A 25,589-nucleotide genomic window follows, 5' to 3' on the forward strand; every position below is an offset into this window, starting at 1 on the left:
ACTCCCCAACAAAGTAACGTGTTTGTCATTTGGGCCTTGTATTGTCCTGACAAACGACCATAATGATCAATAGATTAGTTCTGTGTGTGCATATAGTGTAAGTATAGTCTAAGTCTGTACTCGAACCCAGTGTCCTACCCAGCCTGGCTTATCCCGGTTTTCTTGACACGAAGCAACTTGGAGTAATACTACTCCCCCTTGGGTGGGATGCTAGTCCACCACAAGTCCCCTACCCCCACCCCCTCCAACATTTCATCAGGCTTCCTATGAGTTTCTGTTACTGCTTCTCTCGTTCGTGGGAACAGCACTCAGAGGTGTGTGACCGTTAGAATTTCTTCATTATGAATCGTTGTAGTGTTAAGATTGAGAACGAATTAGGAATGTATGCATTCTCAAAGTCAAAATGCAAAGACGTGTGAACTAACTTGATGCCTTTGTTCGGCCTTCAGTGAAGTGCTTCCAGTGAACTAACTCACTCGTTCATTCGCTCTTTGCCTTTAGGTGGACAAGGCGCAACAACGGATTCGCTCGGGTCAGCGGTCGTCCATGTACACAGCAGATGCAAGCATCAATGCTAAAGTCAAGGGAGCCAGCGGTTGGCGAGAATTGCTCAAGCTTCTTGGCTTCCGGTTTCAGAAGGCCGCCAACGGACTTCCGGACTCAGTCTTCTTTCCAACAGTATCCAGTGGAGTGACAGACAAGCTGGCCGATGCAAGTAACCATCTACACGCTCTACTGGGTGAGTTAACACTCGGTGGTAACAAAGATTATTTTTATAATAAATTTTTTGTAAAAGTTCCCTTTTTCTCTCTCTCTCTCTCTCTCTCTTTTTTTTTTTTTAGAAGCTTTCTTGAACTTTTTCTCGTGTTTTTTTTCTAGAAGGGGAGGAGGACGATGGTTGGGGACGCTTTATTCTCACGGGGCATCTATCCCCCAGGGGTTTAAATGATTATACCCAGCAGTAGAGTGGTGTCCCTTTCAACAGAATGATACGTCAGGGTCGTTCTTGTAAGAGCAGCCGTAGAAGATCTACTCAACTTTTGACCCTCTCCCTCGAAAACTTGACAATAAAGTGAATAGTTTTCCTTGAAAAACTCGATATTTTTTTTTCCCCTCAGGATTGAGTCCCACCACTCTGCAGGCGCTGGCCAAACTCGTGAATGCGCGCACAGTGAACACAGCTTTAGTGGCTTTGGTGAGTCAAAAATAGTTTTTTACTGATCAATGTGCGCAGTACAGCGTCCTGCGTTAAAAACACCAAGCTGCGTGCAGGTTCTCATCTCAAACAATTGGCTGAAAATAGGCATAACTAAAGGAGCGCTCACAACGAAAAGCAATTTACGAGAAAAAGAAATATTCTTCACTTCTGCGTATTCTCGATGAGGAATTTCAGTTTGTGACCAGAGGAAATTTTGAGAACTGTTCTAAATCTTGCCGACTGTGTGAGATAACGTTCAGTTGGTAATGTGTCTTTCCTGTAAGTGTTTCGTTTGTCAGTTTGTCAGTACGCATATTATATTAACATATTTTATATCAACGTGTGACTTGAAGCTGTTATTTGTTTTACGAAAACATTGAGTTTGTTTTTCCTCTCTTTGTGTTACAGTTTAGCCAGGTTTTGTCATGTTTCGCCCAAGGAATGAACAATGTACAGGTGCCCCTAAATCTTAAGTTATGGCGTACGTCTGGCTGTCACGAGCTGTTGGCCTCTCTCGGCTTTGATCTGATTGGTGTGGGCAAAGATGAAGTGATGCTCAGATCCGGCAAAGCCAACAGCAGACGCGCTGTACAATGCACTGTGCAGGCCTTGTGTGCTCTCACAGGTAAACATACAAGTTATGGTAATTTTACCAACGTGCTCGGCTGATCTTGCAACAAAGAAAGCCTTGTTAAACAGGTTTATTTTCAAGCTGGCATTTTTGCGGACGGCTTGCATCTCAAGAGAATAACGTGGCATGTTGTATGGAAACAACGTTGTAAACATGCTCTGTGATTGGTTACCGAAAAGCATGCGCTGTTATTAGTCAATCGGAACGGGGATGTTGCGCTTTCAGATAATTAGGAGGGTTAGGTGTCTCACGTTTGGCACCCTTAGATGCACCGTCAGTATACTTGCGAGAAAGGCGAAACTTACTATGAACACAACCTTATTTTGTTTTGTTTTTTTTCAGATTCAGAAAATCCCGCAGAAAAGGAAGATCCTACCTTTAAACTGTCTAAAGTTCATTCCGCTTCGACTGTCATCTCCAACTTATCACTCAAATCAGCTTCTATCGACTCGGATCTTGATACAAAGTCCAAAGATTTTGACCTTAGTTCCAACGATGTTAGCAATTTAAGGAGCTCTAGTAAGGGTTCCAAAACTACAATCACCTCCAGGCCAGTGAAAACTGAGGCTCGTCCTTCCAACGAGTCGATAAACTCGGCAGCAGTAGAGGAAGCCGAGAGAAGAAGCTTTCGCGCTCTCTCCAAATCACAGCCTTTGCTTGTAAACAGGAATCATTCGAACGCTGTAAACCCCTATTCAAGTTTCAACGGACACGTGCGCAGTGCCGTCAAGCAACAGTCAACCTCGTCTGTCGTGGATCATACGCGAAATTCTTCAGTAGCCGACCCATCCGACTCAGACGTCGATAGTTACTCGGACATTGTCGGTCAGCGCTCGTGGAAGGATTCGTCAAATCGGCAAACTGTCGATCTTACGGAGGATAGCTCTCTGTCAAATACTAGACAATCAATTTTAAATGGTGTTTCGCTCTCAAGGGTAACTAATTCCAATCCAACGGGGAGTGTTGTTGCTTTTCCGATACAACAACGTCGAGCTAAGGAAAATCAAGCAAGAACTGAAAAACAGGTGGTGGCGAGTACACCGAATCAAAGTCACAAGCCGGGTGTTAATGGTACGAGACCTAAGCCTATATCTGGGTATCTACCGGATGCTTCTTATATCAATGGGGACAGGGTACACCGAGGGGAGTCCCTAAATGAGGAAGGCTATCAACGAGGAAGGCCTCAGGGAAGGAGTCGGAGCGAGAGCCAGGAACCTGTCTCTAAAAACGGACCTTATAGCCGATCGAAGTCAATTCCAAGGCAGAGAGAGAATGGGTCGAGTGATGAGGAGGAAACTACGCATGCTCGTGACAGACGTTGGGCGAAGAGTAGTACAGACTTGAGAACTCATCGTGTAGTAACTGCCATTGATATCGGTGGAAATGATAAAGTTAATCAAATAGGGCGCTTAAGAGTTTCCAGTGTGGATTCACCAGTCAGCGATGATGCTCTGAGGTCTTCAAATCAACGGACTGCACCATTAAGAAATGGCGAGTTAAAAACAAATCACGCCGATCAACTTGCAGCCCAAATGCAACAAGGACGAAAAGAATCCCTACAGGGGAGGAGACAGTCGCTGCAGAAGTTTCACGATGACTCTCAGTCCTCTCAAGATAGTACTGACTACGAGTCTCGTCAGACTAAAGCAGAGTGGGCAGCGGCTGCCTTAATGAATAATCACATGACACGTGAACCGACCCAACCGCTGGCCAACAAGAAAACATCCCCGCAGTTACTTGAGATGAAGGATACGGGAGCTGAAAAGAGGAGACTGAGGCGAGAGCATTTGGCAAACTTAGCTAATCTCCACTCCTCCTCCTGCTAGCACTGGCTGGTAAGAATATTTACAATTTCTTGAGAATTAACAATTAAGAATTTGTACAAGCCTGAAGTCTGATAAACTTCAGGCTTGTACGGGAGTTGAACCCATTACCTGTGCGAAACTGGTGCAGCGTTCTACCAACTGAGCTTACAAGCCAACTGGGAGCTGCTCGTTTTTTTCGAAGGGAAACATTAGAAGCCTATTTTGATGGTACCCGTCGAATTTGTAGCACTTTACCAGCCTTTAACACAAAATTATGTCGAATGAATCATCCACACAAAACATATAGTGATATTATAAAAAGTGTTCGAGAACCCCTCCGACGTGTTGTGCGGCAATGTTCAAGCATCGCCACCAACAAACGTAGCATGACAAAAAGACTGCACCTACTGAATCCTTCCTAACATTAAGACGAGGCAGCGAACTGTGAAGGTAGATGTAAAATAATTGACATTAGCTGAGGGTTTTCTCCGTCGTTCATTCTAACAACAACAGTTTCGAGGAATAATTCATATTGCATCCCTGAATGACAGGATGACCTCTAGTTGTTGTTAATGCTATTGCTGAGACTTTTTCAAATACACAAAAAATGTACGTTTTGTGTCAGTTTCTTAGCAACTACTTACGTACCCCTCCCTAACCCAGCAGTAACTCTAACTTGTTATCAGTTGAATGTTGGTGGGTTAGGGGGGAGGGGTGGGTGAGCAGTTGCTCAATAGCCCATTTGCGAATAACCCTTGGCCTCATTTTCAAAACGAGGCCTGGTGCTCAACCATTCTTGCGAAAATGAGTTTAATTTGCATGTGAATGAAAACTTATTATCCTATGAAAGGATTAGCACGTGGACTCGTTTTGAAAATGAGGCTAAGGGTAATTCGCAAATGGGCTATTACTTGCATTGATCCGTTTTGTTTAACTGTCAAATCTCCACAACGAGGCTCCAATCGTAGTCGCTGTGTAGGGAGAAGTTGGGAGGGAAGAGTGGGTGGGGGAGAGGGTGGGGAGGAGCGGGTGGGGAGGAGTGGGTAAGGAAGAGTGGGTAGGGAAGAGTGGGTGGGGAGAAGTAGGTGGGGAGGAGAGGGTGGGGAGGAGCGGAAACGGGGAATATGATAAGAACTACAGCGCCAAAAGTTTTACTTTGCCAAGCATAGTATTACCTTATATTGATATGTTGCTGTTTTTTTTATTTTTTATTTTCACAGAGGACCTCTTATTACCCGGGTTGATATGGACCAGCAGCTAATATTTTTTTTAACAATTTCGTGTCTCAAACAAGAAAATGTTTCCTAATGATCTGAACCACATTGGTTCTCTACCTTGTAAAACAGTGTCGAGCCTTCGAGTGTTGCACTGATTCATAGTTATCTATTTTGGGACGTGTATCTTGAAATTTGTTCAAAATTTTCAGCAAGAGGTAACGTTGAAATATCAATTTTCTGCCAGTCGTTAAAGTACATTTTATTTTGTTTACTTCTAAATTTATGAAAACGTCAACAGTCAAATCAGATGTAAGTTTGTGTACGATAATCAACTTCTTCACAGACGAGTTTGTAACGACAGAGTGTGGTATAGGTCGTGAAAAAAGTAGAGAAGTACGTTGAATTTTAAAGGAAACGACTTTTTTATTTGACCAAACGTGTTATGTAACGTTTTAAAAAAAATTATTTGAAAAAAACTGCCCCAGGCTAGCTCGCTATGCACCTATTCGTGAATGCATTTTCATCCTTAGGGTCTTAATTTATCCCATAATTTAGCATGGGAATGAGGACACTTTTACTATAGCGCAAAGTCTTGCAATGCATCGGCTTTTAAAGGTATCGACAAAGTATTTCAGATGTTGTGGTGAATACGCTCGTTGGACGTATCTACAAGGTAATCGTTCAGTTAATCTTGATTTGTGAAATTTTTGCTGAAACTGAAAGGAATCAAGTCTAGATCTCATGCCGAAAAAACTAAGAAACCTGTAATAAACATGATTTTTGGTCACGCGACATTGCGTGACTCAAACATTCTCTTCGTGTCACCTCAACATGTTTCCTTTTAGTAAGGTTAGCCTCTTTTATATAATATAGATTTGTGACAAGCCCTAGATAGATATTATCAAGTGGTTTATGACGGTCGATTTCTACGTGTTCTGCCACCTTTTTATTTATATGCGTTGTATCTTTGTAGGTCAGAACCGAATACTGAAAGCGTGCCATTTTCCAAATTCTCACTGTACTATATTTACCTCAGTCAATTCGTAGAGATGAGATTGGCGTATTTTCGAGTTGCTATTTATGAAATTTGTAGCTAAATCTTGTACATATGTTTGTAATTTCAGAATCATAAACGGGAGGTTTATAATATATAAAATATATTTCAAAGCCACAATGTACATATTTCACCTCCTAGCGTATATTTTTAGTACAATGAATAAAGTTCCAGGTTTTCCAAAACTTTTCTCTAAACTCTTCTTTTTGCAACGTTTTATATAGTTTATGGGAAAAGTTTTCTCTATTAACATTACTGCAACTGAAAACCGTTCACGAAGTGTTTAGACAAGTGGAGTTGGAAGCTATTCTATGCAGCCCCAAGAGCTCATTAAGGAATTTCTTTGTTAAAACATTCACGCACTAATATCTTCGCAAAAATATGAATTTACGGAACAACTAGTAGCTTGTAAGTAAGAGCTTAGATAACGGTCCAGTTTTTGCAAGTTTCAAATTCACAGCCCTTTCGTGAAAAAAGGATTTCCCGGACGATTAATAGCTCGTTAGAAAGAGCGTAGCTAGCTATGTATTATGTACAAGTGTCAAAGCTACAGCTCTTTTATCAGCAGAGAAAATCCCATCTGAGTATAAAAACAATAGATTTTCGTTAATGAGCAAAACAGAGACCACTTTAAGTTGGGTTTGTTCAAAGTCCTTGGAAGCTCATGAACCAATTTCTATTGTTTAAATATTAATACGCCCATATCTCAGCAAGAAAGAGGATTTCCTGGACGATTAATCGCTCGTTAGAAAGACCGTGATTAGCTGTGTATTGTGTGCAAGTGTGAAAGCTACAGCTCTTTTATGAACCGAGAAAAACCCATCTGAATATTAAAACAATAGATTTTAGTTAATGAGCAAAAAAGAGACCACTTTTACTTGGATTTGTTCAAGGTCCCCGAAAGCTCATTAACCAATTTCTATTGTTTAAATATTCATACGCCCATATCTCGGCAAGAAAGAGGATTTCCTGGACGAATAATCGCTCGTTAGAAAGACCGTGATTAGCTGTGTATTGTGTGCAAGTGTGAAAGCTAAGGCTCTTTTATTCGGCGAGAAAATCCTCTCTGAATATTATATCAATAGATTTTTGTTAATGAGCAAAAAGGAGACCACTTTGACTTGGAGTTGTTCAAGTCCTTGGAAGCTCATTAACCAATTTCTATTCTTTAAATATTCATACGCGCATACCTTAGCAAGAAAGAGGATTTCCTGGACGATTAATCGCTCGTTAGAAAGACCGTGATTAGTTGTGTATTGTGTGCAAGTGTGAAAGCTACAGCTCTTTTATGAGCCGAGAAAAACCCATCTGAATATTAAAACAATAGATTTTAGTTGATGAGGAAAAAAGAGACCACTTTGACTTGAATTTGTTCAAGGTCCCCGGAAGCTGATTAACCAATTTCCATTGTTTAAATATTCATACGCCCATATCGCAGCAAGAAAGAGGATTTTCTGGACGATTAATAGCACGTTAAAAAGAGCGTAACCAGCTGTGTATTGTGTACAAGTGTCAAAGCTAAGGCTCTTTTATCCGGCGAGAAAATCCTCTCTGAATATTATAACAATAGATTTTTGTTAATGAGGAAAAAAGAGACCACTTTGACTTGGAGTTGTTCAAGTCCTTGGAAGCTCATTAACCAATTTCTATTCTTTAAATATTCATACGCCCATATCTCAGCAAGAAAGAGGATTTCCTGGACGATTAATCGCTCATTAGAAAGACCGTGATTAGCTGTGTATTTTGAGCAAGTGTGAAAGCTACGGCTCTTTTATCAGTCGAGAAAATCCTCTCAGAATATTATAACAATAGATTTTTGTTAATTAGCAAAAAAGAGACCACTTTCACTTGGAGTTGTTCAAAGTCCTTGGAAGCTCATTAACCAATTTCTATTGTATAAATATTCATACGCGCATACCTCAGCAAGAAAGAGGATTTCCTGGACGATTAATCGCTCGTTAGAAAGACCGTGATTAGCTGTGTATTGTGTGCAAGTGTGAAAGCTACAGCTCTTTTATGAGCCGAGAAAATCCCATCTAAATATTAAAACAATAGAGTTTAGTTAATGAGCAAAAAGGAGACCACTTTTACTCGGATTTGTTCAAGGTCCCCGGAAGCTCATTAACCAATTTCTATTGTTTAAATATGCATACTCCCATATCCCAGTTAAAAAGACGATTTCCCGGACGATTAATAGCTCGTTAGAAAGAGCGTAACTAGCTGTGTATTGTGTACAAGTGTCAAAGCTACAGCTCCTTTATCAGTCGAGAAATTCCTCTCTGAACATTATAACAATATATTTTTGTTAATGAGCAAAAAAGAGACCACTTTGACTTGGGGTTGTTCAAAGTCCTTAGAAGCTTATTAACCAATTTCTATTCTTTAAATATTCATACGCTCATATCTTAGCAAGAGAGAGGATTTCCTGGACGATTAATCCGGCTCGTTAGAAAGACCGTGATTAGCTGTGTATTGTGTGCAAGTGTGAAAGCTACAGCTCTTTTATGAGCCGAGAAAAACCCATCTGAATATTAAAACAATAGAGTTTAGTTAATAACCAAAAAAGAGGCCACTTTGACTTGGATTTGTTCAAGGTCTCCGGAAGCTCATTAACCAATTTCCATTGTTTAAATATTCATACGCCCATATCTCAGCAAGAAAGAGGATTTTCTGGACGATTAATAGCTCGTTAGAAAGAGCGTAACTGGCTGTGTATTGTGTACAAGCGTCAAAGCTAAGGCTCTTTTATCCGGCGAGAAAATCCTCTCTGAATATTATAACAATAGATTTTTGTTAATGAGCAAAAAAGAGACCACTTTGACTTGGAGGTTTTCAAGTCCTTGGAAGCTCATTAACCAATTTCTATTCTTTAAATATTCATGCGCCCATATCTCAGCAAGAAAGAGGATTTCTTGGACGATTAATCGCTTGTTAGAAAGACCGTGATTAGCTGTGTACTTTGTGCAAGTGTGAAAGCTACAGCTCTTTTATGAGCCGAGAAAAACCCATCGGAATATTAAAACAATAGATTTTAGTTAATGAGCATTAAGGAGACGACTTTGACTTGGATTTGTTCAAGGTTCCCGGAAGCTCATAAACCAATATCTATTGTTTAAATATTCATACGCCCATATCCCAGCTAGAAAGACGATTTCCCGGACGATTAATAGCTCGTTAGAAAGAGCGTAACTAGCTGTGTATTGTGTACAAGTGTCAAAGCTAAAGCTCTTTTATCAGTCGAGAAAATCCTCTCTGAATATTATAACAATAGATTTTTGTTAATGAGCAAAAAAGAGACCACTTTCACTTGGAGTTGTTCAAAGTCCTTGGAAGCTCATTAACCAATTTCTATTCTTTAAATATTCATACGGCCATATATCAGCTAGAAAGAGGATTTCCCCGACAATTCATAGTTCGTTAGAAAGAGCTTGATTAGCTGCATATTATATGGAAGTTTCAAAGTTGCAGCTTTCTTTTAGGACGAGAAAATCTGATCGGAATATTCAAAGAATAGATTTTTTGTTAATGAGCAAGAGACCCCGTTGACTAGAGTTATTAACCAATTTCTATTCATTCGCTTACAGTCAGCTGTTTACTGTGTGCAAGTGTCTGTCTTAGCTCGTGAACTAACTTCTATCGTTTTTATGTTAATCTATTTCACAGCCTTTTTGTGGGACTAGAAAATCCGCCGTTGAATATTTAAACAATCGACTTTGTCGATGACTAACACTGAGCACTTTCTTCAAGGGTTTACGGCGATGCATCTAAAGGCTCATTATTCATTTTATTCATTATTGTTATTACTAAAAGGATTAGAGTGTAAATAGGATTTTAATTGAAATCGGAACTACTATTGGGTCGTTTTTTTATTTTTAACTTGTAAATAGTTATTATTATTATTATTCCTAGTATTATTATTATTTGATCAGCAGGGATTTGCTAAAGCAAAGGCATAGAAAAAACCAGGAAAGATTTATTACTCGACGTTTCGGGGTCATCGTGACTCATTATCAAGAGACTAGTTTAAAAACATGCAAATAAGGAAAGGTACAAGAATAGCATAAATTAGACTGAACGGCTTAAACAAACACCTTGGCGCGGATGGAATCCGTTTGCACGTTCAGTGTTGGCTTACGCATGCGAATATACAACATTTCATTAACAAGGCAATCAAATTTGCCGTTACATTTCGTGATGACATTGAATTGCTCGATCAAGCGTTCAGGCATTTCACCATTGTGCTGGAGGTGGTAGTGTTTGTAGATAGAAGATGATTTCCTTGTGTGCCCTTCTACGCGCTCGTGTAAGTGACCACGAGTATAGCCCACATACCCTGCATCACACAGGTTACATTTAAATTCATAAACGATACATTGTTGGTTAACAATAGGGGGCTTAATTTCGTGTTGCTTAAGCTGTTGATCGAGCTTAGGGCTAACGAACACTGGTTGGACAGTCACGCTTAACTTCGAGCTTAGACTGTTCAGTTGTTGTTTAACATGATTAGCTGACGACTGGTCCTTGAAGGGTAACACTAATCTCACAGTCTCCGATGGTACGTCTGGTGATGGACAGGGTTCTGCAGATGAAATCCTTCTCTCAACGAGCCGCTTGATTGTAGTTTCAACCAGTGGCTTTGGGTATTTCAAGTTATGAAAAACCCCTCTAAGGCGGTCACATTCCTCGGAGAAGAAAGACCAGTTAGAAGATAATCGATAAGCGCGATCCACCATGGTGTTAACTAGGCTGCGCTTGTACTTAATGTCAACATGACTCTGGAAATGCAGAAGGAGACCCGTGTTGGTTCTTTTGATGTAGACCTTGCTCTCAATCTTTGGTGCACGGTTAAGCAGTTCAGTTCCTAGAAAGGGAAGGGATCCTTCCCGTTCGACTTCCATGGTAAACTGGAGGGAGGGATGGGTAGAGTTAAGGGTGTCTAGAAACTGGCCAGCGGTCACCCTATCAGGCATTACGGTCAGGGTGTCATCGACGTACCTCCGGTAATAGCGCGGAAGTTGACCGTGTCGTTCGAGGTTTTCCTCAATCGAGCACATGAAGACGTTAGCCAGCAACGGTCCAAGGGGAGAACCCATTGTTAACCAACAATGTATCGTTTATGAATTTAAATGTAACCTGTGTGATGCAGGGTATGTGGGCTATACTCGTGGTCACTTACACGAGCGCGTAGAAGGGCACACAAGGAAATCATCTTCTATCTACAAACACTACCACCTCCAGCACAATGGTGAAATGCCTGAACGCTTGATCGAGCAATTCAATGTCATCACGAAATGTAACGGCAAATTTGATTGCCTTGTTAATGAAATGTTGTATATTCGCATGCGTAAGCCAACACTGAACGTGCAAACGGATTCCATCCGCGCCAAGGTGTTTGTTTAAGCCGTTCAGTCTAATTTATGCTATTCTTGTACCTTTCCTTATTTGCATGTTTTTAAACTAGTCTCTTGATAATGGAGTCACGATGACCCCGAAACGTCGAGTAATAAATCTTTCCTGGTTTTTTCTATTATTATTATTATTATTATTATTATTATTATTATTATTATTATTATTATTATTATTATTATTATTATTATTCTTCTTCTTCTTTAGAACTGTGGCCATAAAGGGGATTTGCAGGGAATTAAGTGCTGGAAACAGGGTGAAACTAGAACGGCTTCGTTCATTTCATTGATAGTTGGTTGTAGTTTATTGAGCCAATAATATAGCAGCGATCCTTACATAAACAGTTGCCATCGCAGTTGAAGTCAGATTTAAATAAGCTGCATTGTTGCTCGATAATAACAGTCCTAGATATGAAGGAAGACATTGATCACGCGTCTGAGCTGACCGAGACAAATTCCTGGTTATACAAGGCCTCGGCGTAGACATCACATACATTGTCTAGTTCATGACCAACTTCTTGTAAAGCTTCTTCTAACAACTCCTCACTTATCCTGCAATAGATCAAGTGCAGCAAACGAGTTAGTCTAGATAAACACATTACAGCCGAACCTCTTCTCTCTGTCCACCTTATGGAAAGAGGGAAGAGGCTCTCGTAAAGAAAGCCTCCTGAAGGGAATAAAAACTGCTCTCTGAAAAGAACTAGTAGGGTTGAACTCTTTCAATACAAAAAGAAAGATAAAGACAGTTTGTGTGAGCCTGGGACCTAATCAAAGTGTATAAATAAGAGAAAATGAAAAGCTTATTTTCAGATAAAACATTTTAACAAACTACAAAGCGAATGAAGTACAGTGAATACATCAGCTTAGGCGACCTTTCCTTTGGGCATTGAAGATAAATGACATCCTCATTAGCCTAATAAAGCTGACGAAAGTTATTCGCACAAGCAAGTTGTCAGTCATTTTACTACAGCAGTCGTCAGTGATTCAGTGGCCTTCCTGGAGAGGTTACTTTAGGAGCTGGGACGCGGTTTAGTGTCTGTTACCGCTGTTCCATTAGTGGAAGTTCGACTGTAATGCGCGAAATGATCGACTGCTTTGTGTATAGAGCTTTGTTTCTAGGCATATTTTGCTTCGTTCAGTTCTTCCTCCCAATGCAGATTATCATGTCTTTCAGATGCACGAGTTTCAGGTAGATTAACCCTTTAACACTATACTCCCTAACATTAATATGCATATTCTCCATACTGTTCTCTTTACACTTCCTAAGATTCTGACAAGGAGAATTTGTTGAACAATCACGAGCTTCTTCAGCTAGTGATCATTTCCAGACCTGTATTCTTGTGGCCTTCCTGTCTGATTCAGGGGTGATATTAGATGCTAGTCACTCTAAGATCTGATTGTTAATTCTTCCCCTAGCTGCTATACATTTTCCTGTAAATTAGTTGGGAGAATTTGCTGCTAGATCAAGATAGCACCTTCTACCTAACTTTTATTGTTCTCATTACCTGTTTGCTGTATAATGTATGGATATCAAAGGGAGAATTCACATGTTAATCACTTCTGGGATTTAAAGGGTTAAGACTGATCGTTGATGTTCTCCCCATTAAACAGCCACAAAACAACATTGCTGGTTACGTTAACTATACATCTGGTTTCCAATAGACCACAGTTAAGAACCAATCAGACTGCTTGAAGAGTTGACAAGCTGTTACACAAACATACCTGTTTACCAGTCCCCACGGGTCAAACGTTCCCTCTTCGTGAGTAGAAGTGTCCTGAAGATATTTGTTGAATCGGTTCCTATAAGACACTATACTAGCTCTCATTTCCTTTGGCACACTTAGGAACACTGTAGGTTGGGTGCCAGAAGTGAGGGGTCGACTTTGTGGGGCTGAGCTATTTTGAGATCTTTTGTAAATGGAACTTTGAGCGAAGGAGCGTTCTACAGATGAAGAACATAAAAAAGGACAAAATTAACAGTGCACCTTTACCAACATTTCATCAACCTAAAAAACAATACTTCAATGGCAGACCATGTCCAACCTTCCATTAGGGAGGAAAAGCTACTGGTTGCACTAATTTCATTCAACAGTCTGAATGGCTCGCTGACACCTTGTCTATCGTCGTCGGGAGGTGCTCGGGCGTTTCCCGGTAACAGTCGGTGGCTTTCGGTTTCCACAGCCCTGGTGAACATGATTGGTTTAGGATCCTTAGCTGGTTGAGTCCTTTTCCCTGTTAATAAAAGGACAACGAGAAAGTGATGTAAACCTATGAAGCAATTTTCAATCGAGTACCAAAACTAGTCCGCCACTGCTTTAGTTTTGCTTTACTTCGCCTTGTATTGGTCCAGGGGCACATTTCTCGACAGTTCTGTACCTTTACGGGACACAAGAAATGTTTCTAAATCTAACTCCGAGGAATAATAGCGAGGGTCTTGGCTAAAAAAAAAGAGTTCTTTTTGTTTCAAGTCCTGATATTTTATCGTTTGTATTTCAAGATTGACAAAATCCCTATCTTGAATCAAACACAGCGAAACAAAAATGAGATTTTCGGGCGCGCAGTTAACGGATCTTCCGAGAAACGGATCCCAGAAAACTCGCGCGGCTTTCTCAACCTATCAGATTAAGAAATACCGCGGTAATTATTTACGACTGAGTCAGTGGCGTTTTCCCGCGCATCAACCAGTTTGCTTGCAATTACTTTGAATTCTTATTGGCTCTCTATGATATTTCCATTGTTCTGATTGGCTGTTGTGATTACTTGTCAGAGACTGGGCCCGAATTGTGTGCAGTGATGCATGTCGCCTTGAGCGTGTTTTTTTATATAGAGAAAGTGTGAGAGAATAAAACGAAACGGTTGTGTTTATTGAAAGAACACCTGAGATTTTGACTTCGGGGTAATAAACTTCTACTGTCACGGAGGCTTTCCCAAAATACTTTGGTTTTGGTTTTACAACACTAAATCGAAATGCGCTCAAAGCTGGTTCGATTCACCACATAAACACTGCAGAACACGTTATGATCATCTTTTGACATGACAGGTTACCACCGCAACGGTAAAACCAGCCCAACATACCCTAAATTTCTTCTTTAATGTCAATAACTCAGGAGTAAGATGAGTAACCCACATGGTTATTGCTAAATAAGGCAGCCATAACAAATAAATGCGCACATACCAGTGGGGAGATTTTCAGTTGATTTTTCAACATCTGCATAATTCACTTGGACCCAGTGTTGTCTTATTTCCTCTTCGGCTTTCTGCAACCAAGGCAGTGTTGTTAATTAAAATGTCACTTTCCATTTCAAACAAAACAGAACCAAGGAATTGTTTAAGCAGGACAACCAATGAAACTTCACCGTGCATATTCTGTGGCTACAACTTAACCATATAAATCATTTGGATATATCAACAAAGTTGAAATGGTAAATTGGCCACCGTAACGGTTACAAAAGCTGACGTTTCGAGCGTTAGCCCTTCCTCGGAGCGATATAAATCATGCACGTTGTTGACTACTACATCGCCTTAGTTGAGCATTGCTACATTACACTAAATCTTTCTCTGAATGGCTATGCTACATAAACCACACCTATGCACAACGATAGAGCTCTCTAATACTGCTAGCATAGTGGTGCACTTTTTAGATTACTAATCGAGGCTGGAATCCTAAAATGACTAACATGCGTTCACATCCTTAGAACTTCGCGGTGTCGACGAACTCCAGTTCATTACTGTATAAGCAAGATTTGATGATTTCATACATGCGGGTCTCACACGTTTCAACCGATTGGAGCAATTACTTTACTATCAGCCAATCACAGGGAAAAATAACAGCAATACCACTTTGCCAAAGAAAGTTCCCAATCGCGCTCCAAGCTTTTGTTATTCCAATTTTAGAGAACACAACAGAGACCCTGTGCTACACGCGGAGTTAGAGGGAAAAAATACTGATCACAACAGGTTTGTTTATTAAACTGGAAAATAAAACACAAATCTTTCTCTGGTAATACTTCTTGTTGCATGAAAGCACCCATGAACCAGCGAGCAGAACTGATAAGATCAAAATATTCTATCGAGACAATCGTTTTTCAAGTACCTCGAAACTCTGAAGTCTCTGAAGAATATTTTCTAAGGTAGAACTGTTTTGTAAATTATCGGCTTGCCTTTGAACGTCATCTTCTAACTCTAATCTGTAAAGCAGAGATAAGAAAACGTTTTCATTTCCGCGTTTTAAAAAAAACCTGCACGCTCTACGTGTCTAAGGGGAAGGGAGAGCGAGGGGAACCTAGGGGAAAGGGCGACATCAACAAAAACGATTATTTCACGTCAAACGGATTCTGGGTCTGGGAACCGTAAAAATTGGAGAATAAATTAAAACATTTGGTAATAAGATGTAATGTTTTGCGATGAAAAAAGCGCCGAGACTTGGAAGGCCAGGAAGCACGAAGCAAGCGCGGAACGCGAGAACAGACTACCTCCCTGGCGTTCAAGTTGGCTAAGTCCCCACCGAAATTGTTTCGCCCACACTCTGGAGATGATCTAAAAGAAAATAGGCCTTTAAACAGACCAGCTACACTCTTTCAAAACAATTTCAAGAAGAAGGTGCCTTGCCATCTTGAGAGAGCTCACAGAGAGCAAAATAGAACGCATCCAGCCACTAACCTTTGCATTTCAAGAACTGTATCCTCTAAAATGTCATCGAGAACTTTTTCGGCCAAGACATCAGCTTGGTTCAGAGTCTGCCGAGAAAGCAAAAGCTTTAACTCTCTTCAAATCACCCAGAGTAAAAAAGAGATCACTTATAATCACGTTTGTTAAAAGGACAGATGACACTACTGCCTTCAAATCAATTATCCATCGTTTGAGCAGCTGGGGCCTTAGGTTGTGTTTGTGCACTTACTGTCTGCGAGGCAAATTTCCCAAGCTGATGCTGCAACGATTTCTTTTGTCCTGCTTCTCTCTTCGCCTCTGTCTCTGCTATCGCCTGTACATAGGAGCAAACAAATTTACCTTAACAACAAGTCTGTTTACTGCTCAGTGCTGTGTCATGTAGTAGAAATTACTTTATTGACTATTTATAACTAAAATGATAAGAATAAATCCTTTTGCATATTAGAATCAGTTTTGAACTATTCCATTCTTAATTACAGTAAGTTTTAGTCATCTTAATCCCTATATAGTGACATTTGCAGTTGTACATGTTATATTTTTCATGCCAAACCTAGTTGTTATACATATATGATACAATTTTGGTTCTGTATGCGTTAAGACTCTTTTATATTAGCTCGTACGTATTTTGAACGAGCTTTCTAGCTCACTACACACTACGTGGGTAAATAAACGTTTGACTGAATGATTGAAAATGATAAGAAAGGACCTTAAGGTGTCCTGGAATAAGTACGAGTACGTTGTCCAAGTAGTGCGTACCAGACAACTCATTCTCATATTGTGCATTTTAACGCCTTTGTATCAGTGACGGTGTTTCTTGTTTCTCTTTTGTTCTCTATTGACGAACGATTTTCACTTTTAGTCTCCGAGCAGTCTCTCACTTTCGGCGAGTCAAAAAATTTCAGCGAAAAAAAAATTGTGATTAGCGCGCCGCACGGAGTTCTGGGAGTTCTTTTCGTGCGCCTCACTCCCAGAGTTCTGCGCGGCGCTCTAAGATAAGTTTTTTTTTGCGCTGAACATTTTTGATTCGCGCGACGGCATCGGACGGAATGCGTGGACGTCAATAATTATTCATAAACGATAAAGCGGCAAATTTGAACGCGACCTTACTTTGAAGAGCCGGAAAGGAACATCTTTACTTCTTTGAACAACGTAAATAATTATAGATCTGCTGTTCCACGATCAAAATTGGAAGATACATATAAACTCTTTCTAATACCTCTGCTCGATCCAGTAGCGGTTTCAGTCGAGATCTAATGGCGTCTTCTGTCTCAGATATCAATCGCTTTGGAAGTAAAACATCTGGACTGAAATATGGGAAAAAGAACGAACTTAGAGGCAATCAACAAGTGACCGAAACATATAAAACGTCTTCAAGTTTGAAAAGCAAGTTATGGAGGGAGCTTACGATTCCCGGGAGGGGAGGGTGAGGATGACACCCGAAATGAGGGAGAATGACACCCAGAGTGGGTTCTATCACATACACGTAGGCTTCTTGGCAAAAAGTAAAGGAAAGACAATAAGGTGGAGTTGGTTGGATCAATCCTCAACTTATAAAAAAAAAAACATACCTTCTTCGATGTCGTTGCATAACCTCAAGTCTTCGCTCTCGTTCCAAATCACGTATCTAATTCATCAAGAAAAAAACCATTTGAAAGAAAAAGGTAATAATAATGGTCTGGAAAGGAGCTAAAAGAACGCTTTTCATTCCACTAATTTATTCGTGTTTTTCTCGTCACCAATTGTCCCCAACAATAGCGTAGCTCCACTTTCTGCATATAAACCCACACACGACCCACAATTCCTCCATTCGCTCTGACGGAGGGCTAACACTAGAAACGTCAGCTTTTTAACTTTTTTTTTAAAATTTACAATTTCAACTTAGTTAACCGAATTACCTTGTTATCCCCACCGACGCAGCACCACAGTTTCTTTAGAAACTTTCACCCTTTATTCATTTAGCTAAAAAAACAACCCGGAAGGTACTAAATGTTCTGGGGCTGCCATACTACCGTTATGAAATTCGTAAATCACCTGGTATAAATTATTACAGTTTTAGCGTAAAAGTGAATTTTACCCTTCGTTCTGCCTCTTCGTCAAGCCATCTTTGCCTGAGAATAAAAGTTACTTACAGTTACGGGAAGAAAATTAAAAAATCGTTTATGCACATCTGACTACCCTACGTCTGAACGTATGAAATGCGTCTGCGAAGTTAACGTATACGCGAGTGGTACTGTATGTCACACTGTACACCAGGCCTTCACTGTCAAGACTTTTTATCAAGAAAGCAACATGCATCCTAAAGGCCTTCAGCTCCTGATAGGATTCACTCACCTGGCCACCTCTCTTTCTATCAGCTCCAAGTCAGTTGGAAGAATTCTGCGAGCATACTTTGGACTTCTTGGACTTTGGAGCTTCTAAAAAGATACGAAGAAAACCGAGTCATTAACTGTGAGGAAAAGGAAAAGTTCAAATCCTTCGTTTTGTTCCTATATATTTGTTTATCTAAGACTACAAATGTTACAACTAGACTGGGTTATCAAAATGACAAACGAACTGAAAACAATTGGGAGAAATTTTTGAAAAATATATCATATAACACTCTACTTTGTGGTATTCATAAATTTCCAGTTCAAATTACTCTGACACAATTTTAAATCAGGAAACAAAGCAAACATCACCTATCCATTTTTGGTAAATTTCTATCATACCAAGAGGGCATTTATCTTGACTTCACCTCACTGTTTCATTTTTGCCTTTATGTGTATAGTAAAGTATGCCTCTATGCGTTGTTACGAGGATCGAATTATTTTTACTGAATCTGTCACGCAATCCCAGACTTTTCTAGAATTATCTGTAATCTGTAATATTCCAGAAACTTCTTTCATGTGACTCAGCAGTTTCCAAAAATAGTACAACTTGTAATACGCTATAAATAGTAATAGAACATTCTAGGTAACTAAAGTAAACGTATAAAAGCTGGCTTGAGAAGTACAAAAGGGATTTTGCCCGAGGGCTTACCCTCGTGGCTAGCTGACTGAACTTTTGGAAGCTATGATGTGACGAGGCTATGACCTTTTGACCTTGCGATATCCGGAGAGAAGATAGAGAAGAAAAAGACGATAGCTGAGAAGGGAAGAAGATAAAGAATACAGAGTTCACTATGAAGTCCTCCGGAAGAATTTGTGTACACGAAAGAAAGTCATGAATGAAGAAAGCCAAGCGCTGTGGTCTTCAGTCGGCGGATGTTGGAATTGGAAGTTGATCAAGACGACGAACACTTCTACGGCATGAAGGATTGTAAGCCTGCTTTATGAACTGCTTAACTTAATCTTTAACCTAAGTAAATTGAACAGTGTAAAACTAATTAAATAATAGTTAAAATGGGTAACTGCTTGTTGTTACATTTTTGTTGCGTGCCATATATCGTACTCGGGAGTCTATTTTCATATCTGCTTTGTTAGCGGACATTTGTTGGTCATTCGTGCACGTAACAGCGTTGACAACAAACCTGAGTTTCACATTGCCTTCTGTGTGACCTAGGGGACAGACTGTGTAAACCTTGATAATGCACTCTCTCAGGAGTATGAGGGCCTTCCCATGTAGGTGCTCTGGGTGGTGTCCTAGTTTGGGCCACTGGCTGATGCCCCACTACTGGAGGAGCCTTTTTCAAAATGGAGGCAACAGTTCCTTTGGCAAAGTGAGCTTGATCTACATCATGATGCAGTTTAACTCTTTTGGCTGTCTGAAAGGCTTTCTGACGCTGAAGCTGAAGCAATTGTTCATAGAAAGTAGATGTTAACTCAATAATTTGGTGATGGCATGGTGAATCTAGCAATTGCACACTGACTTACTGCACATTATTTGTATTTTGGCCCTACAGCCTCAGCAACATGAATAGATGAGAATTTTAAGTGGGTGTGAAGAAAGATCCAGATCCTAACTAGTGTGCTTCACACTCATTTGAACTTCTTTCCCTGATCCCTCCCCCCCCCCCCCATCCCACCCCAACTACCGCTGCAGGTCAAAGAAGAACTTGGTTTGAGTATGGTCACAAACCTTTAGTTTAGCAGGTAACAACAATGATTTCTTTGAAGCCTGTTTGACTGGTTTTTCCACTTGAACAGCAGGTCTTGGTTGAAACTTTGGTTTTACCTTAAGAAAATGTTGTTATAATCTCAAACTTTCTAAATTTTGCAAACCTTAATATAAACTATCAAAAACAAAATATTATCATAGTCATGTATGAAAATCACAAAATACTGAATATTTTTAAAATACTACCTAAAATACAATGAAAAATATTATTTACCAAAGAAAATAGAATGAACATACCACAGGTGTCTGAACTGGAGTGTCCTTCACTCTCAGGAGTGCAGAAAGCCCGGCTTGCAGAACAGCATCTCTTTCAGGGGTGGGGTCAGGAGAACTTGTCACAACTGACAAAGAAAACCAAAGTGCAGATAAACAATGTTACTATTAGGTTTTGATGTGACAAGCAGGTCCCACACATTCCATTTGAGTCCTGGCCAAATACCAGTTATGAATGATAATGACAGAATCTATCAAAAGAATGAATCAAATAGATTGCCACAAAGATGCTTATTACTGTCTTCAAAACCTTGTTTTGGAGGAGATCTTGGTTTGATTGTTCCCCAAGGCTTTCTGTCAGCTACTTCCTGGATAAATGCACTGGCTTTTTCTGGAGTTTTGTCAATTGCTCTTGACACAACCTCTTCTTTCCCAGGCTCATCCTGGTCAATAAAAAGTGGAATAACTATATAAGACACTGAAAAAATATCAAATGAATAATTTGCTGCGGCAATAATGTTAAAAATCAATGTAGTTTCTATTTCATTGACACCAAGCTGAGGATTACTCTTGTTTGACTAAACCGGCTGTACCACATATAAAACTGTCACAATACTTTGAGCTTTGATCCATGTCTCTCTTCAGTTTCGAGGATCATGTTTCCAGTGAAGACTGTCTACTTACTTTTGAGTGGAACTGAACCTTTTCATCGTGATCTTTTTCTCTCTTTGCCTCACCAGAGAAATCTTCCCCATTAATGTGCAACTGCGCTGCCAAAAGTGACAACTGTCTGATGAGGGCAGACAGTTCTTGGTACATTGGTGGCAAGCCATGGCCAACCTTGGGCTGGAGAGGGGCCTGGCTGACAAATGTCTGCAATGCTCTTACTGCTCCCCTATGTGCTGCTGCCAAGCGGCTAAGGGTCTGGCTCTGAGATCCAGCACAAGATTGTAGAGAAAAAAATAAATCTAAGATACTGACGATAAACTGAGTAAATATACTTAGTATTAGTGAGAATGCAAAGACTTGATCTTAACAGTTATACAAACTGCTAACAATTCACCTTGTGCTACGATGTATAACTCACCAATAATGTACCATTATGTGTGTGGAATTAACCCTTTCACTTTCAAGATCTCATTAACAATTCTATTTACTGTCTGCCATACGGATCTTATGATGTTAGTTTGGAGAATTTGGTATTGGATCAACTGATAATCCCTTGATTTCTTTTTTTCCTGATTCTCATCACTTGTCTGCTAGATATTGTACTGATATTGTAAGGAGAAATTCTGTCTTAGTCGCTCATGGGAGTTAGACGGTTAATTCTAGAATCATTGATAAAACTTTTAGAATGAATAGTTATGAATTATTTATTTTTATTAAATAATATTCATTCCAAATGTTCAGTAGCAAATGAACCTGTTGTTGGTGAATTAGGAAAAACAAATTCCTACAAATTCTTGCCTTTTTTGTATGCTTTATCCCTCTTTTCTTCTTGTTTAACTCATCTTCAATTTCACACACCTTGAAGAAAAAGTTTTCAAGTAATATATATCGTTCAGTATGGATATCCTAACCTTGTATGAAGATGTCTGTAGTTGGAGGTTAATCCCAGGTTTTAAAGTAAGAAGTAAATATAAGAATGAGTCTCTCCACTCCTGGTAGGTGGATGCTAGTCCATCACAGATAATCCTCCCCCCCCCATCCCACCCCATCCCACCCCACCCCAATATTTTGTCAAATTTTTCCGGACAGTTCACATATATCCATTTTTACTTCTAGTTAGAGAGAGGCATGGTGAAAATAAAGAGTTTTCCCTAATAACATAACAGAATGACCCGATCAGAACTCAAGCCTACAGTTTTAGAGCTCTTGTACTGCAGTTCAACCCACCAACCATTAGGCCAGCACCATGGTGAAGGAGTGGCGTGATTTGGCTCAGGTAACTACTCCTGTGATCAATTTTTTTCAAGAGTATCCACCCTGAGTGACTAGGGTAAATTATATTTTGTAACTTTTAACTTCTCACAGGAATCTTTCTTCATTTTAAGCCCAAGGATGATTTTTTCTGCAACCACCCAGACCAAAAGTATTCCCTCTCATGGAGACTTATTTTTTTTCCCCACAAAAAATTTTCCCAGTTGGGCTAAGGGAGAAAAAGAGTTTCACTCAATAGGGATGACCTTGAAGGCTGAGCAACAAATTAAATGTAATGGTAATTCTTAGGACAGAAGATATTTTTGGCGAGGAAGATTGTGACTTTCCAGAACGCAGCTGTTTAGAGGACAACTGATCTCTTTGAAACACTCACTCCCTTCCAAATCTTCCCCTAATTAAGGATGTACCCATACATTACCTGTCTCTGAAGTACATAAAGCATCCTTGCTGATCTGGCGGCTTGTTCTTCGGCCCTCACTACTTGCCGCTCATCTACATCTTCATCTCCAAGCCTTCCTTCACCCTCTTTCCTTTTCTTTAACCTTTTGTCTTTGTTCTTCAAGATTTGTGGTCTTTCATCTTTCAAACTTTCCATTTGTTTCATATATTGATGGAGCTCCTTTCGGAGTTTTCTGATTTCATTAGCTTGTGTCCTTTCCCCATCTGATTCATATTCATCATCTTCCCTTGCAGCTGGATAAAAGTACATTTTATACTGCTTCCTTGCTTCTGCCTCTTGTTTCTTCACAGTACTGTGAACCCTTTCACGTAAGGTAGTTTTATCTTCCGATATCGCCGCTTGGGATTTAGATTTCATACCTTTTACCCTATTCTTTTTTCCAGCACCCGAATCTTTGCCTGCGGTTGCAAAATGCCTTTTCTTTGTCTCTTCTTCCTGTGAAACTAAAACATTCTCAGTTCCAATTTCTTTAACCTTTCTAACATCTTTCTTGGCCAGATGAACTGCAAGTGCAAGTCGGTCACTTGTGATAGAGGAGGACACTGAAGGCACAACAGGATAAACAACAGGTGTAGTTGTGCTGCTTTGAGATAATAATTGTGCTGTTCGATTCTGGTCACCTAATTTCTCTATAATGATAGGTTGGGGTTTTCTAAACCTTGTTGTAAACTGATCAGCAGATGTTGGCCCTCCAAGATTAAATTGTAGTTGGTTCATTTTATGAGGAGCTGGTCCACTGTCTGGCCCAGCCATCACCCGCTGAGGAACAGAGACTGGTTGATTCAAGCTTGGAAAATTAAAACCCACTTGAGATGGTTTCTGCAGAACATCAGCTGACATCCTGCAAGAAATATGCATGATTCAGAGGTCATGATCAAGAGGAGCAGGCTAGGGTAGGTCTAAGCCAGGCTTAACCCTTTAATGCCCTAACATCAGTATGTATATTCTCCATACTGTTCTATATAATTTTCCTGTCAGTGGTACTTACAAGGAGAATTTGTCAATCAAGAACTTCTTGAGTTTGTGATCATTGCTTTTATTCTCAATACCTTAACATTTGATTCAGGGGGGATGCAATTGGGATAAATTAGATGTTTATCCATTTTAGAGGTTAAAGGGTTCATGATTTCATGCTGCAGTCTGAAGATAAATTATACGCATCTTGTAAACAGAATTCATAACAAACAGATCAATTCACGGAAAACTGCAACAAAAGGTTAGCAGCAATAATAATATCCATTTGAATAAGTCGATTTGTGCTATGCACTTTGACTCTATTTCAAACCCCGCGTAGACAGAGGTTTTCGATCTCCGAAAATATTAATATTTTGGACCCGTGAACGAAGGGTTCAGATCAGAGCTTCGATAGATGGGGCCACAACGACCATAGATCGATCACATTTAACGGAGAGAAAAAAATAACTACCCCGCACTTTATCGGCCTATGGGCAATTTCCTAATTGATATGAATCAGACTGCAGGAGATAACTAGGAGGAAGTGTTTGATCACACTTAAGCTTAAATATTTCAGATATTAGTCGATGGTGTTTGTTGATGGCCGACTTTACAAGTCTTAAGTCCGAGTTCTTCCTGGGATTAAATACGTATATACATAAGTTGGCTTACCTTTAATTCATTGGCATCCCTCTTAGTCAAAACACAGAGTGTTTTTAGATGCAAGAAATTTATATAAACAAGTATAGAAAGGTAAAGCAAGATCGTCGGATTTTCAAGTTAACCGCCATTTTGTTTTTCAAACGATCATGTGACCGAGGCTCTGTGTTCCAGACTCTCTCAGTCGCTAACAGAATGAAAGCGGGGGGGGGGGGGGGGGGGAGAAATACAAAACAACACCAAAATAAAAGGAAAACAAGAGAGTGAAAAAAAGAAGAAAAAAAAGGAATAATTAGAGGCCTTTGTCCCGCATTTCCCTCAGATTCCTCTCCCTGCCTTTTTTACCTTTTCACTCCCAAACTCTCATTAATTAGTAACTGTCATTAACTTATGATGTTAGTTTGGAGAATTTGGTATTGGACCAACTAATAATTCCTTAATACATATTTTTCTTTATTCTCATCACATGTCTGCTTAGTGTTGAATTGAAACTTAAAGGAAAATGCCTGTCTTGGTTACTCACGGGAATTAACTTGCAGGTAGAACTTTGCCTGAAAATGGAAGGTATATTTCACTTGCTAACACATGTTTAGTCGCTGCCCTTTTACTCCCACAAGTGGCTGGGTAGCAATTTTTTTACTGAAATATCCATGCGTTGTCAAGAAGTCTGGTAATTAAAATAAAGACAAGTGTCAAAGAGGAAAAGTTGTTTCAGCTAGTGCAGATAGTGTTGCATTGTATTTTTATATAATTTCTGATGCAATCTTCAATCAAAAAGTGAAAACATCTTGAGAAAGTGGGAGTTACGGCATAAAAAAAAGGCATCACATTTTTATATTTTGTAAGCAAGTGGAGGCAAGTGCAAGTAAAGCACAAGGGGCGAGACATGAGTAAGTGGAAGACCCCTAAAACATGACATCATCTTTTCCACACTACTTTTCTTACATCTCCCTTCATCACTTAGCTTTTCACTTTACCAGTAAGTGCCCTTATGACACTTAATGAGAATTTTCATTCTGTTCTAGCTTTTCATACCATAAACTTAACAAAACTGCAAAATTATATTTTACTAACTTAATTGGTGGTCAAGTGTTTCTATAAGTAACAGCTATGTGCAAGAAACCCCCTCTGTAAGCCTTACTAGTAACAGCGATAAAGAGAGAAAAATTCAAAATGTATTCAGCTTATTCCATTGTACTGTAAATACAAAATTTCATCAAACAGTTTCCCATAAAATAATTTGTCAACACCCAAACTAATTTTAAAACAGAACACGAGAAAATAACCA

The 25,589-nt window shown here is 39.7% G+C and overlaps 2 protein-coding genes across 8 annotated transcripts in view; one reads left to right on the forward strand and one right to left on the reverse strand.

The window, feature by feature from the left end:
• Window positions 1–6,090, forward strand: part of LOC111324551 (uncharacterized) — a 29,259-nt gene extending 23,169 nt beyond the window's left edge. For 4 of the 5 annotated variants that reach the window (XM_022928145.2, XM_022928147.2, XM_022928146.2 and 1 more), the window contains 5 exons: window positions 502–739; window positions 1,119–1,195; window positions 1,607–1,823; window positions 2,172–3,664; window positions 4,855–6,090. In XM_022928145.2, the coding sequence (XP_022783880.2) occupies window positions 502–739; window positions 1,119–1,195; window positions 1,607–1,823; window positions 2,172–3,655 (2,016 nt within the window). In that variant the 3' untranslated portion in view covers window positions 3,656–3,664; window positions 4,855–6,090. The remainder of the gene's footprint in view (window positions 1–501; window positions 740–1,118; window positions 1,196–1,606; window positions 1,824–2,171; window positions 3,665–4,854) is intronic. The other variant, XM_088743486.1, reaches the window with a different exon arrangement.
• Window positions 6,091–11,419: 5,329 nt separating this feature from the next.
• Window positions 11,420–25,450, reverse strand: LOC111324604 (protein moonraker). Of its 3 annotated transcripts, none has more exons than XM_088742941.1 (19): window positions 24,825–25,450; window positions 22,646–23,528; window positions 21,754–21,813; window positions 20,971–21,216; window positions 20,597–20,729; window positions 20,311–20,414; window positions 20,035–20,130; window positions 19,487–19,744; window positions 18,310–18,392; window positions 18,053–18,086; window positions 17,547–17,602; window positions 17,195–17,282; window positions 16,208–16,291; window positions 15,970–16,046; window positions 15,404–15,497; window positions 14,486–14,567; window positions 13,354–13,542; window positions 13,033–13,252; window positions 11,420–11,862 (listed from the first exon to the last, which is right to left on the reverse strand). In XM_088742941.1, exons 2-19 carry the CDS (start codon window positions 23,525–23,527, stop codon window positions 11,739–11,741), a joined length of 2,910 nt encoding a protein of 969 aa, XP_088599067.1. In that variant the 5' UTR covers window position 23,528; window positions 24,825–25,450; the 3' UTR covers window positions 11,420–11,738. The 3 variants fall into 3 exon arrangements, with proteins under 3 accessions (XP_088599067.1, XP_088599068.1, XP_022783945.2); XM_088742942.1 differs by lacking the exon at window positions 24,825–25,450 and adding an exon at window positions 24,314–24,462 and having other exon boundaries at window positions 18,310–18,389; XM_022928210.2 differs by lacking the exon at window positions 24,825–25,450 and adding an exon at window positions 24,314–24,462.
• Window positions 25,451–25,589: the final 139 nt, after the last annotated feature.

This window comes from Stylophora pistillata, chromosome 13 (assembly GCF_964205215.1).
Source record: "Stylophora pistillata chromosome 13, jaStyPist1.2, whole genome shotgun sequence".
In the NCBI taxonomy this organism is placed as follows: Eukaryota; Metazoa; Cnidaria; class Anthozoa; order Scleractinia; family Pocilloporidae; genus Stylophora; species Stylophora pistillata.